At 38.1% G+C, this 16,170-nt stretch overlaps 1 protein-coding gene across 1 annotated transcript in view; it reads right to left on the reverse strand.

The window, feature by feature from the left end:
- The window catches only part of LOC135465468 (uncharacterized), a 53,668-nt gene that overhangs the window by 18,375 nt on the left and 19,123 nt on the right, over positions 1-16,170 (reverse strand). Inside the window, 12 exon segments of the mRNA XM_064742709.1 lie at positions 806-904; positions 1,691-1,855; positions 3,016-3,162; positions 4,332-4,413; positions 6,522-6,628; positions 8,768-8,857; positions 9,513-9,659; positions 11,562-11,793; positions 13,368-13,389; positions 13,392-13,532; positions 14,340-14,543; positions 15,032-15,155. Of these exon segments, the coding sequence (XP_064598779.1) occupies positions 806-904; positions 1,691-1,855; positions 3,016-3,162; positions 4,332-4,413; positions 6,522-6,628; positions 8,768-8,857; positions 9,513-9,659; positions 11,562-11,793; positions 13,368-13,389; positions 13,392-13,532; positions 14,340-14,543; positions 15,032-15,155 (1,560 nt within the window).

The following is a 16,170-nucleotide window of genomic DNA, read 5'->3' on the forward strand; positions in this document are numbered from 1 at the left end:
CCGGGTTTTGTGGTTTCCTCCCACCATAATGCTGGCCGATGTCATATAAGTGAAATATTTCTGAGTAAAGGCGTAAAAACCAATCAAATAAACAAATAAATCAAAAGTAGAAGGAGTGAGGTCCACAAAATGGACTGTCTCACAGAACAGTTAACATAACATGAAAGCAAAGCAGATGTTGGAGGGCGAAGATCATAATACCCCACCTGTATACAATAGATATTAAACGATACATGAAAAGGAAACATAACACAAAGACTGTGTTTCTATGTCAAATGAAGAAAATTATGCCCAGGAATTATTGTTAAAAAAATTTCATTTTGGAGGTATTTTTTTACCTGTTAATTACACTCAACATTATGCATATTTTCTGTTGATGGTTGGATTTTTTTCAGACCTTATGTCTTCACTGATCTTCAGCCGTCCCCATTCAGACTGTTCCCCACACGCTCTTCCCCACTTGAACTCGGAAAATTAAAGAGCTTCAGGATATTTTTTTCAGTATTGCTTTGATTACAATACATGGATTTTAGTCCCTGCGAACCCATTTTTGAAGAAAACCCGCAAAAATCAATTCCAGCGAGTAATAAGTACTCTACAGTATGTACAAATCCTGCATATACAAAATACATAACTGGGTGAGAATGTTAGCCATATACTTAAGTAGTAGTACTTCTGAAGTGTACAAATCTTCTAACTGTAAAGCATGGACAGGTAAACAGCCAGAGAAAAACGCAATTCCAAACTTAAAACACTACATGTACATGTATGACTAAGAACAGGAGAGAAATCAGATGTTCCTTACCTGTACTCTGTTGAAAAGGCCAGCAGGTAGATACTGGAATCTGTACACCATCTTTGTTTCTTTGTGGCCTTTAGCACGGTCTACATCTGGCCAGTCATACTGCAAAAAGAAGGAATATACCAAAATTCACAAAGGCCTATAGACCATGGTTTTTATTTCCCTACCTATCACTAGGTTAGCCTGCCCACCTTAGGCTCTTTATATGGCAGTAAACATGGCACTCAGTCAGCCTCCTTACCTTACAGTGTATATAGCCTGCCCACCTTGGGCTCTCTGTATGGCAGTAAACATGGCACTCAGTGAGCCTCCCTACCTTACAGTGTATATAGGCTCTTTGTCTGGCAGTAAACATGGCACTCAGTCAGCCTCCCTACCTTACAGTGTATATAGCCTGCCTACCTTGGGCTCTCTGTCTGGCAGTAAGCCCCCTACCTTACAGTGTATATAGGCTCTTTGTCTGGCAGTAAAGATGGCACTCAGTCAGCCTCCCTACCCTAGGCTCTTTTTTTGGCAGTAAACATGGCACCTATTCGGCCTTAGGCTCTTTGTCTTGTAGTAAACATGGCACCAGGTTATCCTGCCTACCTTAGGTTCTTTGTCTGGCAGTAAACACAGCACTAGGTTATCCTGCCTACCTTAGGCTCTTTGTCTTGTAGTAAACATGGCACCAGGTTATCCTGCCTACCTTAGGTTCTTTGTCTGGCAGTAAACACGGCACCTATTCAGCTTCCCTACCTTAGGTTCTTTGTCTGGCAGTAAACATGACACCTGGTCAGACTCCCTACTTTAGGCTCTTTATTTGGCAGTCAACATGGCACCTATTTGGCTTCCCTACCTTAGGTTCTTTGACTTGTAGTAAACATGGCACTAGGTTATCCCGCCTACCTTAGGTTCTTTGTCTGGCAGTAAACACGGCACTAGGTTAGCCTCTTCCTGATGAAGTGGGAAGGTTAGGTCAAACTCCTCTGTCAGTCGTAGCAGCCAGGTGTGCATGTGGGCAGGGTAATCAGCCCAAACCTTTTCCATGTCCTTGTGATAAAACTTCCCATCCTGTAGTAAAGTAAACATGATACAGGTCTTGTCAACTTTGTACAGGTACATTGTACTAAAACCATGCCTCACACTGAATCTTCCTATTCCTGCTCTATGGAGTCTTCCTATTCCTGCTCTATGGACCTTACTACCCTAAATGACCTAAAATTTCCCCCATAAAAGTACATTTTTAGAGGCAAATAAATGTGACAGAATAGTAGTTTTAGTGCTGAAACTCAAGCAAACCTCAAAACATCTTTCTAAAATCAATAGAACTCTAAGAATCAGGAAAAATGGGCAAGTTAGTCATGGACAGAATTTATGGTCACTTTGGGTATTCCTGCTTTATGAAATCTTCCTATTCCTTCTCTTTGGAGTCTTCCTATTCCTGCTCTATGGAGTCTTCCTATTCCTGCTTTATGGAGTCTTCCTACTCCTGCTTTATGGAGTCTTCCTATTCCTGCTCTATGGAGTCTTCCTATTCCTGCTTTATGGAGTCTTCCTACTCCTGCTTTATGGAGTCTTCCTATTCCTGCTTTATGGAGTCTTCCTATTCCTGCTCTATGGAGTCTTCCTATTCCTGCTCTATGGAGCCTTCCTATTCCTGCTTTATGGAGTCTTCCTATTCCTGCTTTATGGAATCTTCCTATTCCTGCTTTATGGAGTCTTCCTATTCTTGCTTTATGGAGTCTTCCTATTCCTGCTCTATGGAGTCTTCCTACTCCTGCTTTATGGAGTCTTCCTATTCCTGCTCTATGGAGTCTTCCTATTCCTGCTTTATGGAGTCTTCCTATTCCTGCTTTATGGAGTCTTCCTATTCCTACTTTATGGAGTCTTCCTATTCCTGCTTTATGGAGTCTTCCTAGTCCTGTTTTAAGACGTCTTCCTATTCCTGTTTTAGGAGTGTCTTCCTATTTCTGTTTTATGGAATTTTTCCTAATGCTTTATGGAATCTTCCGATTTCTGCTTTACGAAGTCTTCTATTCCTACCATGCTTAAACATTTTTTAAATGGTGTTACTCAAAACCATTTTGTCATTTTTAATCATCTTCTTAATGATACAAAAGGGAGCTTCATAGTAACACCATAGTATTTTGATGCGTGACTACTGTGCCAAAAAAGGTCTCTAAAAAGATTTTCTATTATTTTTGATTGCTCCTTTGCCCTGGTTTCCTGACCTTGATGGCGCCTTCATGCACGGAAACGACACAGGTCATGACGTCCACGATCCACTGAGGGTTGATCACAACGTACGATCTCAGAAAGTCTGTGTTAAAGAACTGCACGGAGCCAAGGTCATGGAGGAACTCGATGGCTTGAATCAACTGAGAATGAGATAGAAGAGAAAACAACAATTAGAATGGAAAAAAAGAGAGCAATAATATTTGATAACCTAAGTACACAAAAGTATTAATAATACATGTAGCTGGGAAGGGGCAAACAGAGAACAATAATACATATACATGTAGCCGGGAAGGGCAAACAGAGAACAATAATACATATACATGTAGCCGGGAAGGGAAAACAGAGAACAATAATACATATACATGTAGCCGGGAAGGGCAAACAGAGAACAATAATACATATACATGTAGCCGGGAAGGGAAAACAGAGAACAATAATACATATACATGTAGCCAGGAAGGGCAAACAGAGAACAATAATACATATACATGTAGCCGGGAAGGGAAAACAGAGAACAATAATATTCATACATGTAGCCAAGAAGGAAAAACACAGAACAATAATATTCATACATGTAGCTGGGAAAGGGGAAACAGAAAACAATAACAGTTGGGAACAAGGGGAAAAAAAAAAGAACAATTATAACTATGAATAGGAAAAACAGAAAAGGAAAACACATAAAAATAATACATAAATGTAGCTGGGAAGGACGAACAGAGAACAATAATACATATACATGTAGCCAAGAAAGGAAAACACATAAAAATAATACATAAATGTAGATGAGAAGGGAAAACACAGAACAATAATATTCATACATGTAGCTGGGAAGAAAAAACACAGAACAATAATATTCATACATGTAGCCAGGAAGGGAAAACACAGAAAATAATACATAAATGTAGCTGGGAAGGGAAAAGACAGAAAATAATACATAAATGTAGCTGAGAAGGGAAAACACAGAACAATAATATTCATACATGTAGCCGGGAAGGGAAAACACAGAAAATAATACATAAATGTAGCTGAGAAGGGAAAACACAGAACAATAATATTCATACATTCAGCCAGGAAGGGAAAACACAGAAAATAATACATAAATGTAGCTGGGAAGGGAAAACACACATGAATAATACTCATACATGTAGCCGGGAAGGGAAAACACAGAAAATAATATTCATACATGTAGCTGGGAAAGGGGAAACAGAAAACAATAACAGTTGGGAATAAGGGGAAAAAAGTGAACAATTATAACTATGAATAGGAAAAACAGAAAACAACCATTGTAAAGAGAGATGAGACGTTTTACCTCTACACGGTCAAACACACCGCAGTTGTTGCCGATTGACTCCACCACACTCAAGGGCAGTAAGTCTTTGCTGTCTGTATTCCTGAATCATGAATTTTTACACAGTTACATAGGAAGGTTAACAAAAGGGCCGCTGTATAATTCATTTTTGTCTTTATTCTGATAGATCCATGATGGAAAATTTTCCTTGTGTTATTATGCTTTACCTGTAAGTAAAACATGAGCTCAATATACATGAAAGTTGTACACTTTTACATATGTGTACATCTTAATATTTACTGTAACAATAACGCAGAGGGGATTTTTAGTTCTGTTTCCATATCATTCTACCAGACTACAGATGACTAACTGTTTTGTTTCCACACAGTACGAGACTACGCAAGAGTAACTGTTTTGTTTCCATACAGTACTGTGAGACTCTAGACAACTAACTGCTTTGTTTACTTGCGAGACTATGAGACTATAGTTGAGTAACTGTTTTGTTTCCATACGGTACTATGAGACTTTAGATGACTAACTGTCTTGTTTCCATGTGGTACTATGAGACTATAGACGACTAACTGTTTTGTTTCCACCCCATACTATGAGGCTATAGACGACTAACTGTCTTGTTTCCATACAGTACTATGAGACTATAGACAACTAACTGTCTTGTTTCCATACGGTACTACGAGACTATAGACAACTAACTGTTTTGTTTCCATACAGTACTACGAGACTATAGATGACTAACTGTCTTGTTTCCATACGGTACTATGAGACTCTAGACAACTAACTGTTTTGTTTCCATATGGTACTATAAGAATATAGACGACCAACTGCTTTGTTTCCATACGGTACTATGAGACTATAGACGACTAACTGTCTTGTTTCCATACGGTAATATAAGACTATAAACGACTAACTCTCTTGTTTCCATCAGTACTATGAGACTATAGACGACTAACTGTCTTGTTTCCATATGGTACTATGAGACTATAGACAACTAACTGTTTTGTTTCCATACGGTACTATAAGATTATAGACGACCAACTGCTTTGTTTCCATACGGTACTATGAGACTATAGACGACTAACTGCTTTGTTTCCATATGGTACTATGAGACTATAGACGACTAACTGTCTTGTTTCCATACGGTACTATGAGACTATAGACGACTAACTGTCTTGTTTCCATATGGTACTATGAGACTATAGACGACTAACTGTCTTGTTTCCATACGGTACTATAAAACCATAAACGACTAACAGTTTTGTTTCCATACAGTACTACCAGACTATAGACAACTAACTGTCTTGTTTCCATACGGTACTATGAGATTACAGACGAGTAACTGTCTTGTTTCCATACAGTAGTACGAGACTATAGATGACTAACTGTCTTGTTTCCATATGGTACTATGAGACTATAGACGACTAACTGTCTTGTTTCCATACGGTACTATGAGATTACAGACGAGTAACTGTCTTGTTTCCATACAGTACTACCAGACTATAGACAACTAACTGTCTTGTTTCCATACGGTACTATGAGATTACAGACGAGTAACTGTCTTGTTTCCATACAGTAGTACGAGACTATAGATGACTAACTGTCTTGTTTCCATACAGTAGTACGAGACTATACATGACTAACTGTTTTGTTTCCATACGGTACTACGAGACTGTAGACGACTAACTGTTTTGTTTCCATACGGTACTACGAGACTATAGACGACTAACTGCTTTGTTTCCATGCAGTACTACGAGACTATAGATGACTAACTGTCTTATTTCCATACGGTACTACGAGACTATAGACGACTAACTGTCTTGTTTCCATACAGTACTATGATACTATAGACGACTAACTGTTTTGTTTCCATACGGTACTATGAAACTATAGACGACTAACTGTCTTGTTTCCATATGGTACTATGATACTATAGACGACTAACTGTCTTGTTGCCATACAGTACTACGAGACTATAGATGACTAACTGTCTTGTTTCCATACGGTACCACAAGACTATAGACGACTAACTGTCTTGTTTCCATGCAGTACCACGAGACTATAGACGACTAACTGTCTTGTTTCCATATGGTACTATGAGACTATAGACGACTGTCTTGTTTCCATACAGTACTACGAGACAATAGACAACTAACTGTTTTGTTTCCATATGGTACTACGAGACTATAGGCGACTAACTGTTTAATCTGTTTCTCCATGGTCAGCCACGCCTGTGGGATCTGTTCCCCCATGTACTTCTCCTGTAGCGTCATGTCAATCAGCTGATTCTGCAGGTCAGGGATGCCCTGGGGAAATGACAGCAATAAATGTTAACTGTTACCATGGTAATACATCAACTTGCATAACTAGGACAAAAGTCCTAGCTAGTCAACCAAATTCTGGAGACAATACCACAATGTCATTTCTGGCTGAAGTAAACACTCAAAAAACTTGTCACAATATTTAGTTTTTGGAACTGGAGAGTGAAATTTTGACCCGGTTGTCTTACAGCATCATTTAGGAGGTGGGCAAAATTTTGATTTCGGGGTGTCTATAGACTGATTATTATGGACATTAAACTTATTACCTGGAGGGAGAACATGTATGTCTTTAAGTGGTTATTTGAAGGGTGAATGGCTCATCTTGGAATTCTATGAGGGGTTCATCTCAAACATTGTCAAAGGTAGGCCCGCCCCCTATATATGTATATTCAAATGTAATAAAGAATGGATTAACGCTTAAATTTATGGCGAGTAATAAACTGATAATTTGCAGGGTTTTACGTTTCCATGTATACACTATTTTCTTGATGGTTAACACTCAGATGATGTTGGTAATGGCTGGACTACGTGCATGTGTATGTGTATGGTGTATTAACTGATTACTGCATAATTTATTTCAACATCATTACGAACTTGTTATGTGGAGGGCGTACACAATGAAGTGGATAACTGGAGGGTGTACATTACAAACTGCATAAACCCTTTACAAGGAGGTTGTATTGTACATCATGAGCTGATTAACTGGAGGGTGTATATTACAAACTGATTAACTGGAGGGTGTACATTACAAACTGATTAACTGGAGGGCGTACATTACAAACTGATTAACTGGAGGGTGTACATTACAAACTACATAAACCCTTTACAAGAAGTTTGTAGTGTACATTATGAGCTGATTAACTGGAGGGTGTACATTGCAAAGTAATTAACTGGAGGGTGTACATTAAAAACTGCATAAACCCTTTACAAGAAGGTTGTAGTGTACATTCTGAGCTGAATAACTGGAGGGTGTACAATGTAAAACTGATTAACTAGAGGGTGTACATTACAAACTGCATAAACTCTTTACAAGAAGGTTGTAGTGTACATTCTGAGCTGAATAACTGGAGGGTGTACATTGCAAACTGATTAACTAGAGGGTGCACATTACAAACTGATTAACTGGAGGGTGTACTTTACAAACTGCATAAACCCTTTACAAGAAGTTTATAGTGTACATTCTGAGCTGATTAACTGGAGGGTGTACATTGCAAACTGATTAACTGGAAGGTGTACATTACAAACTGATTAACTGGAGGGTGTACATTACAAACTGCATAAACCCTTTACAAGAAGTTTGTAGTGTACATTATGAGCTGATTAACTGGAGGGTGTACATTGCAAAGTGATTAACTGGAGGGTGTACATTACAAACGCATTAACTGGAGTGGGTACACTATGAAGTGATTAACAGAGTGTTCATTACAAATTCATTAAATGGAGGGTGTACATAACAAAAACATTGACAGGAGGGTGTAGATTACAAGCTCATTAACAGGAGGGTGTTCAGGACAAACTCATTAACTGGAAGGAGTACATTACAAACTCATTAAATGGAGGGTGTACATAACATAAACATTGACAGGAGGGTGTTCAGGACAAAGTCATTAACTGGAGGGTGTTCAGGACAGTCATTAACTGGAGGGTGTTCAGGACAAAGTCATTAACTGGAGGGTGTTTATTACAAACTCATTAACTGGAGGGAGTACATTACAAACTCATTAACTGGAGGGAGTACATTACAAACTCATTAAATGGAGGGTGTACATAACAAAAACATTAACTGGAGGGTGTTCAGGACAAAGTCATTAACTGGAGGGAGTACATTACAAACTCATTAACTGGAGGGTGTTCAGGACAAAGTCATTAACTGGAGGGAGTACATTACAAACTCATTAAATGGAGGGTTTACATAACAAAAACATTGACAGGAGGGTGTACATTACAAACTCATTAACTGGAGGGTGTTCAGGACAAAGTCATTAACTGGAGGGTGTTCAGGACAGTCATTAACTGGAGGGTTTTCAGGACAAAGTCATTAACTGGAGGGTGTTTATTACAAACTCATTAACTGGAAGGTATACATTATGAACTGATTATCTGGAAGGTGTTTTAACTATTTACCAGGAGAGTGTACGAACTGACAGAATGGAACCCTCGGATTTGTGGGTATCTCTTCTGAAGCTCATCTGTGGGCATCTTTGGTTTCTCCACCTAATGAGAAAACAAGCAATATGTCTGGCTAGTCAACTTGCCTGGCACTCATCACATCACAAGAAAGTACTTAGCTTTAATATCACAATTTCACAAGTTCTGACTGTGCACCAAATGTCGAACATTGACATAATGCAGTTTAATAATGGACTTTACTGAAGTTTATTAATTTATCTGATTGGTGTTTTACGCCGTACTCAAGAATATTTCACTTATACGACAGCAGCCAGCATTATGGTGGGAGGAAACGGCCAGCCACAGGTTGCTGGCAGACCTTCCCGCATACGGCCGGAGAGGAAGCAAGCATGAGCTGGACTTGAACTCACAGCAACCACATTGGTGAGAGACTTTATGGGTCATTATGCTCCGCTAGCGCCTAACCAACTGAGCCACGCAGGCCCCTTGAAATTTATACTGCTGTACTCCATGAGGGACAGTTCACTTTAATAGTATAGCAGTCAGACTTATGGACAAGGAAAAATCACACCCATATGCCAGGCACTTTCATATTAAGCTGCAGTCAAACCAACTCATTGGTTTTAAACACATGTGAAAACACTGAGTGCCTTTACAACTTCACACTTCTTCTGAACATACGAAGTTAAATTGATATCCTTGCTCCAGGCCTGCTGCTAATACCAATGACCTGCCTCACCTTGTCACAATGGGTACCCACAACCAGCACCGGGGCTCCTGGGGCGTGGCATGCTATTGAGCTGAGCCAGAAATCCAGGCCTGCATGCTCGTAACCCAGCCGGATGTTCCACAGCAACAGGTACACTGCTCTCGTCGACAAGAAAAACTGAAAGGAAAAGATAACACAAGAAATAATCTATAAATGCATTGATAAAGTATCCCAGATGAAATGTAAAAAACATAACTATTTATTTTTGCGATGACGCATAACCAAAATATCACAGTTCAAAGCAAGCATACCAGCGATCAATGAGAAAATCAAGGGCGCTGTCATGGTAACAATTTTAACTAAGCACCATTTCGCCTTTTAACCATACAAACATGGCTGGACATCATGTTTCCTGTTTCTCTAACATGTCGTATCACTTAATTAGCCTTGTAAGTCTCCAGATTCTAGCTTCTGTTGAAGCATAAAAAAAATCACAAATTTAATATTCAATTACCAAAATTTTAGAAATGGACAAACACTGTTACTTTGATTATCAGTTTAGAAACTTTTCCATCTACGTGCATCTTGTAACCATTTTCTGACGAAAAAGTGCAACAAGTCCAAGCATAAAGAGTGTTTGCGAAAAAGGTTGCGCAAATACAGTACTATAAAAGCACATTAGAACAAAATGGCTGTCACCATTAAGGTTTGTTCTCACTCCTGATTTGGAAATAACTACTGATATATTATTTGTTGCATTTTCTTTCAAACAAAACTCAGAAAACCTATCAGTGTTGTATACAGGTGCAAACAGCCGAGAACACAGTAAAAAACCAGAAATACATGTAGGTCGTGCAAATGCCCGTGGTTTTACATGACAAGCTGTCAGTATATCCTAGGCTTACATAATGGTCACAATGTTTACCTTATTTGTCTTATTATCATAACAGACAAGTACTGGCTAGAACGGCTGATTTCAACTAATATAATTATCATGTGAACGCAAATACTCTTTTGGTAGGGTATGGGGATCATTTTGATAACTGATCATGATATAGCATGATAAATGTATATTTACACATTACATTCATACTAAATGTGTGTGTCACTGTATTTCACCTAGACTTTAGTATATTTCAATCGGCACACCTTATAGGGCAGTCTAATCAAATTCTTATCCGATAAATTTAAGTATCATTTTGGAGCCGTTGTGTGCTTCTGAAAGTGCATTTTTTCAGGCCAAACTAAATAAAATACTGTAATTCTTCTATTTCAGAGACATCTGGTCTGCTCTTTGTGACATGTTTAACCTATACACGTGTCATTGTTCGAGGAATACACAGTTTCTATTTTCTCACACTGCTAGTTCATCTCATAAACATATCCATTTCTTTTCTGAAAAAAAAAAATATGAGAGAGAAATCCAGTTTGTGGATTTCAATATGACAAACAAAGTACTTTGCTTCCTGACCTCTGGGATTTGCTTTGATAACTAATAATGCATGATATTTATTTATTTATTTGTTTGGTGTTTTACGCCGTACTCAAGAATATTTCACTTATGCAGCCAGCATTATGGTGGGTGGAAACCGGGCACAGCCCAGGGGAAACCCACGACCATCCGCAGGTTGCTGACAGACCTTCCCACATACAGTCGGAGAGGAAGCCAGCATGAGCCAGGCTTGAACTCACAGCGACCGTATTGGTGAGAGACTCCTGGGTCATTACGCTGCGCTAGTGCGCTAACCAAAATAATGCACGATATATGTATATTTTAATAGACATTGCAATGGTAAATATACTTGGCAGAGTTAAATTGACCAGTCTGTGTGTTTCCCCCAGTTTCCTCCCATCATCATTCTGGCCTGACTGTCATAAAAGTAAAACATTTTTGATCACAGCGTAAATCACCTATCAAACAAACAAATAAATAAATAAAACAACAACTGTAATTCTTCCACCTTTTTGCATGATTGTAAGGTGTTTATTCAGCCATATTTTATAGGCGTTACTCTGTGTTGATGTGCTGTGTTTGATATGCAAACAGGCTAAGGAATTGGGTATCAGTGTTTGACAGACCTGGTGAGTGTTATAGTAGACAGTCTGCCCAGCAAAGTCCCATACGCTGTACTCCAGGGAATCTCCTTCCTGCGCACCCTTGTCATTCTGCGTACCGTCCTTCCCAGTTTTCACCTTGACTTTCCAGTTTGTGATATCGATTCCGTCCGTTATGGCCTCGCCCATCAGCTCAAACATGTCATCAACATCCATTTCATCAATAAATCGCCGGTGGGTCAGCGCATGTATAAGGCTGCAGGGAATTGTAAACAATGACTGGATACATTCTCAATTTTGTCAACGTCAATCGTCATTGTTTGATTAACCCATACACTAAGTGGGAAGGTCTGTCAACAACCTGTGGATGGTCGTGGGTTTCCTCCCATCATAATGCTGGTACATAATGCTCATACACCAATTGAATCAATATATAAATACATAAATAAACAGAGAGTTTTTCTGTTCAGGTAGAACAGAACATTATAATGTCACATGTATACACATAACCCCAAACACATGTACTGGTTATGCCCATTTTATTAACTGATTTCAATTTGTCTGCGTACACATGACTTTCAGCTGTCTCACAAATGTTACCCTGTTACCAACATGAATTTTACATGTTTTTCAAAGATAAATATTCAGTTCCAACAAATACCGACTATTCTGTAATATTTTTATACATCATCACAATAATTGCTCATGTATTTAGTACAGAGTGCTGTAAAAAACACATTTTACACATACTAAACAATACACATACATTATGTAGCATAGCACAACCAATTCAACCTTACACAGGAAACCAAACTTTATATAAATTTATGTAGGCTTAATTGTTCATGGCAGCATTCATGTGTGAAACATGTCTCGTTTGTCTCCACTAACAAAATTATTGAGACAAACGTATAATAAACAAGGTGGTATTGAGCTTTTGCAAAATGCTATTAGACTTTAATTCCTCGACCTTTCGGCATATAAAAAAGCAACTTTCAGTGCAATTTATGCACCTTTTTAATTTGATTTCAAAGACAAAACTACACTGGATGGGTTGGCAGATTTCAGGGCTTCACAAAAAGTATAATTTTATCAGTCCACACAGACTAATACCCTCAGAATGTGCTTAAGGGATAAGAAAAACAAAAAATAATACCAAAATCAGATGAAGAGTATCAAAACTTATTTGCAAATACGAACTTGAATATTTTTTGGGATTTTTTTTTCAAGAGAAAAGGGTATTTGAAAATATTTTTGTATGGTGGGTATTTGGGACCAACTTTTGGTATTTATTGTTGTTGCATAATAATGTTCTAAATAAGGATGTGATGCTTGTGTAATAAATTTATTTGAATGTAAATTTTTTGTTTATATCGAAACATTGGCATTTAACCTAAATTATGATAATATTTATGAACATATTAAAAACATAAATATGATCCAAATTGGGGTTTAATACATTTGTTAGCTGAAAAGGACAAATGCTAGTAAAAAAATATTTAATAAACCCGTGTTGCATCATCATTTATGACATTATTAGACTATAAATACCAAAAGGTGGTCCCAAATACCCACCATACAAAAATGATTTTCAAGTGTCCTTTTCTCCTTAAGGAAAAATTGAAAAAAATATTGAAGACCACATTTTTGCACTCTTTCATCTGAACTTTAAGTCATTTTTATGTTTTCTTCACCTTTAAATACGTACCCTGCAAACATGCATAATGGCTGGAGAATGACAGTATTTCCAAAATGTATCCACATGAAATAATTGGTAATATTTATGACTTTTTTAAACCTCATGTACATGTACCATGCCTTCAGACTCACCTAGTTTTGCCTGCCCCTCCAGACCGACCACCATCAATTTGGTTCTCCGGCACGACACCGACCCCATGGCAAGCCGCTTGAGGTAACCAAACACAGAACCAAATCCACGACTGACAATCTCTTTGGGAGGAGTTTTCAGCTGGCCACACCCCTTCAGGTGGAGCTCTACATTCATAAACAGACCAATTAATGAATGAATCAATGAATCAATCAAGCCAAAGTGTATCCTTCAGCTGATGAAGACATGTTTCAATACAATTTTTGTATCTTCATACAGTTATCTCATGAGTACCATTTTAAATTCATTCAATATCATAAAAAGATACATTTGACTGCTTAGTACTCTAGCGTCCTAACTCTTTATTTCACTCTGAAACAACCAGCAACACAATAACTCATTGGTCAGTGTTTAACATTGTATTTAAAAACATTTTACTTATATGATGACTGTCGGTTTTGAGGATGGAATGAGTATTGAATCTGGGCTGTTCTAAGCAAGCCACAGCCTATGGCAAGTAATGGTTGAGTTTTGAGATAGAACTCTTTTGTTGATAAAGGTCAAAAAGTCTTACAGTTTAATGTAACTCGCCAGATGCATTATGTGACTTTTGTTGACAGTAATTTATCAATCACTCGTCTCGCCATGTTTAGGAGGCACAAATGACACCTCTTTCCTTAAGGAACTTGTGATGTTCACCACCAGCCCCTCAATTTTTTCCATTGATTGCCTAATTTTGTGACACTTTTTCTCTCTCATTTTTTCAGACGCCCATGTTATAGTCCACATAATTAGTGTCGACCAATAAAGACTACTTGAACCAATCTATCTCCAGGTCAAAGTTTTCAGTGCCGCGGATACTACAGATGAAAGTGAGGTAACTGTAATACTTTTACCAAGACATTCCCGCATTCGGGCTGATACAGATTCTGACCTGGCTTTTAGCACCACAAGTAGAGAACAGTATGAATTACCTTTCAAAGGGAGACTACCCACTTCTGCAGCCAGTGTCTCTAGGACAGGGTTGTCTGTGAGACGGATGTAGCTAAGCCTGGTCAGGGAAGTGCCTAGCTCCTTTGGGATGGACTGAAGGTGATGGAAACTCAAGTCCAGTGTGTGAAGATTGGTCAAAGTTAAAAGGACAGAAGGAAAGCCTCCTTCACAGCTCTTCATGCCCTCTAGAGTCAAACAAATTCATTCTTAGATGGTTTGATATAATCGTTTATATCAGAATTTCCACTTTTAATACACAGCCACGGTCAGTTTTATCGGTGAAGGAAAACAGTGCTCCAAAGTGTAAACCACTTATTTTGGCAAACTACTGATGACTGTTAATCAGAAATGCAGAGAACATGTATAAAGGCTGAAGACAAATTACCAATGAAAAGTCAAGACAATACAAGAGTCAAAATGTTTGGTCACTGACTTGTTTTTCAGAGCCCAAAAGACTTGAGTGTTGCTTTTGTATATGACACCCTATAAGCATGTACATGTAATGGTATGCTGCATTCTGTCATCACATTCTACAGGTAATGTTGCATTTCACAGCCCATCTACCACAAGTGAGACATCCCGGACAGCAGATCCAAGTCTTTATAATTCTGAAAGTCAGTATATTTCTTTTCTAAACTGTGGTCAAAATATAGTCAGTAGTGGATGGCCTTACTTGTGGGAGCCAGAGTCGTGTTGCCAAATCTGGGGTATTTTTCAAACAGGATCTTGTTCAGCTCTGTAACCTCTACAGAGGTTAGGCTCCCTTTCCCTTCTTTATCAACTTGACTAAATAGTTTCTGGAAAGAAAATTGTACATATATGTAGGACACATTAATCGTTCAACATTAGTGCACAACAAATAAAACAAAAACATTGAGTTAAGTACTGCTGTGCTGCCTCATTTGTTGGAGTTGCCACCGTACTCCACTATGTGAAGCTTATCAGCAGAAATGGAAATATTGCTGCATACTTCTTTTACATGTAAGTTCCTTTTTCAAATTATGAAATATTTACTGATTCCTTTATTTAAATCATTGTTGTCTAATGCCACATTCACAATTTTTTTTTATGAAGGTCAGTTTTATGGGTGGAGGAAACCTTGGTGCTTAACAGTAAACTGATGAAATTATACATATATGGCTGAGCTTTCTCCACAAAAACCAAAGAGCAAGAAGGGAAATACTGAATAATGTATTTACATGTATCTGATTGATGTTTTACGCTGTACTCAAGAATATTGCATTATGGTGAGAGGGAACCGGGCAGAGCAAGGAGGAAAGCCATGACCATCCGCAGACTGCTGACAGACCTTCCCACAAAATCCTAAATTAAGTCCATAATATTACTTTATTGTTATACATGTATATCATATTCAGTTTATATATTAGTATAGGTGACATTTCAGCAAGCACTCTAGAAATATTGTGAAAGCAGTACAGGTCCCCTTCCTGTTTGAGCTGCCATAATAAATACATGTAGCTACAAGTACAAATTTTTGATTAACATAGACAAAAGGCCCCACACCTCAAACTGAGTTTGCAACTTGTCTCCATGATACCATGCACATTCAAAATAGCCAGGAAAAAAAGAAAAAAGAAATTCAAAAGAGGATAAAAGTAACTTTTTTTTCAAAATGGTCTAAACCACCTTTCAGAAACTCAAACTGAAACTCTTGTAATTACCTTTGTAACCCTGAAGCCATGAACCAAGTTTCAGTTCAGTTTGAAGAATGGTCTAAGCAGTCCAGAAACCCCATTCACGACAGACTGACAGAGGAGTTGTAACCCTAGATGTACAGGTATAGTCCCCTAT

The sequence above is a fragment of the Liolophura sinensis genome, chromosome 5, assembly GCF_032854445.1.
Source record: "Liolophura sinensis isolate JHLJ2023 chromosome 5, CUHK_Ljap_v2, whole genome shotgun sequence".
NCBI classification, from domain to species: Eukaryota; Metazoa; Mollusca; class Polyplacophora; order Chitonida; family Chitonidae; genus Liolophura; species Liolophura sinensis.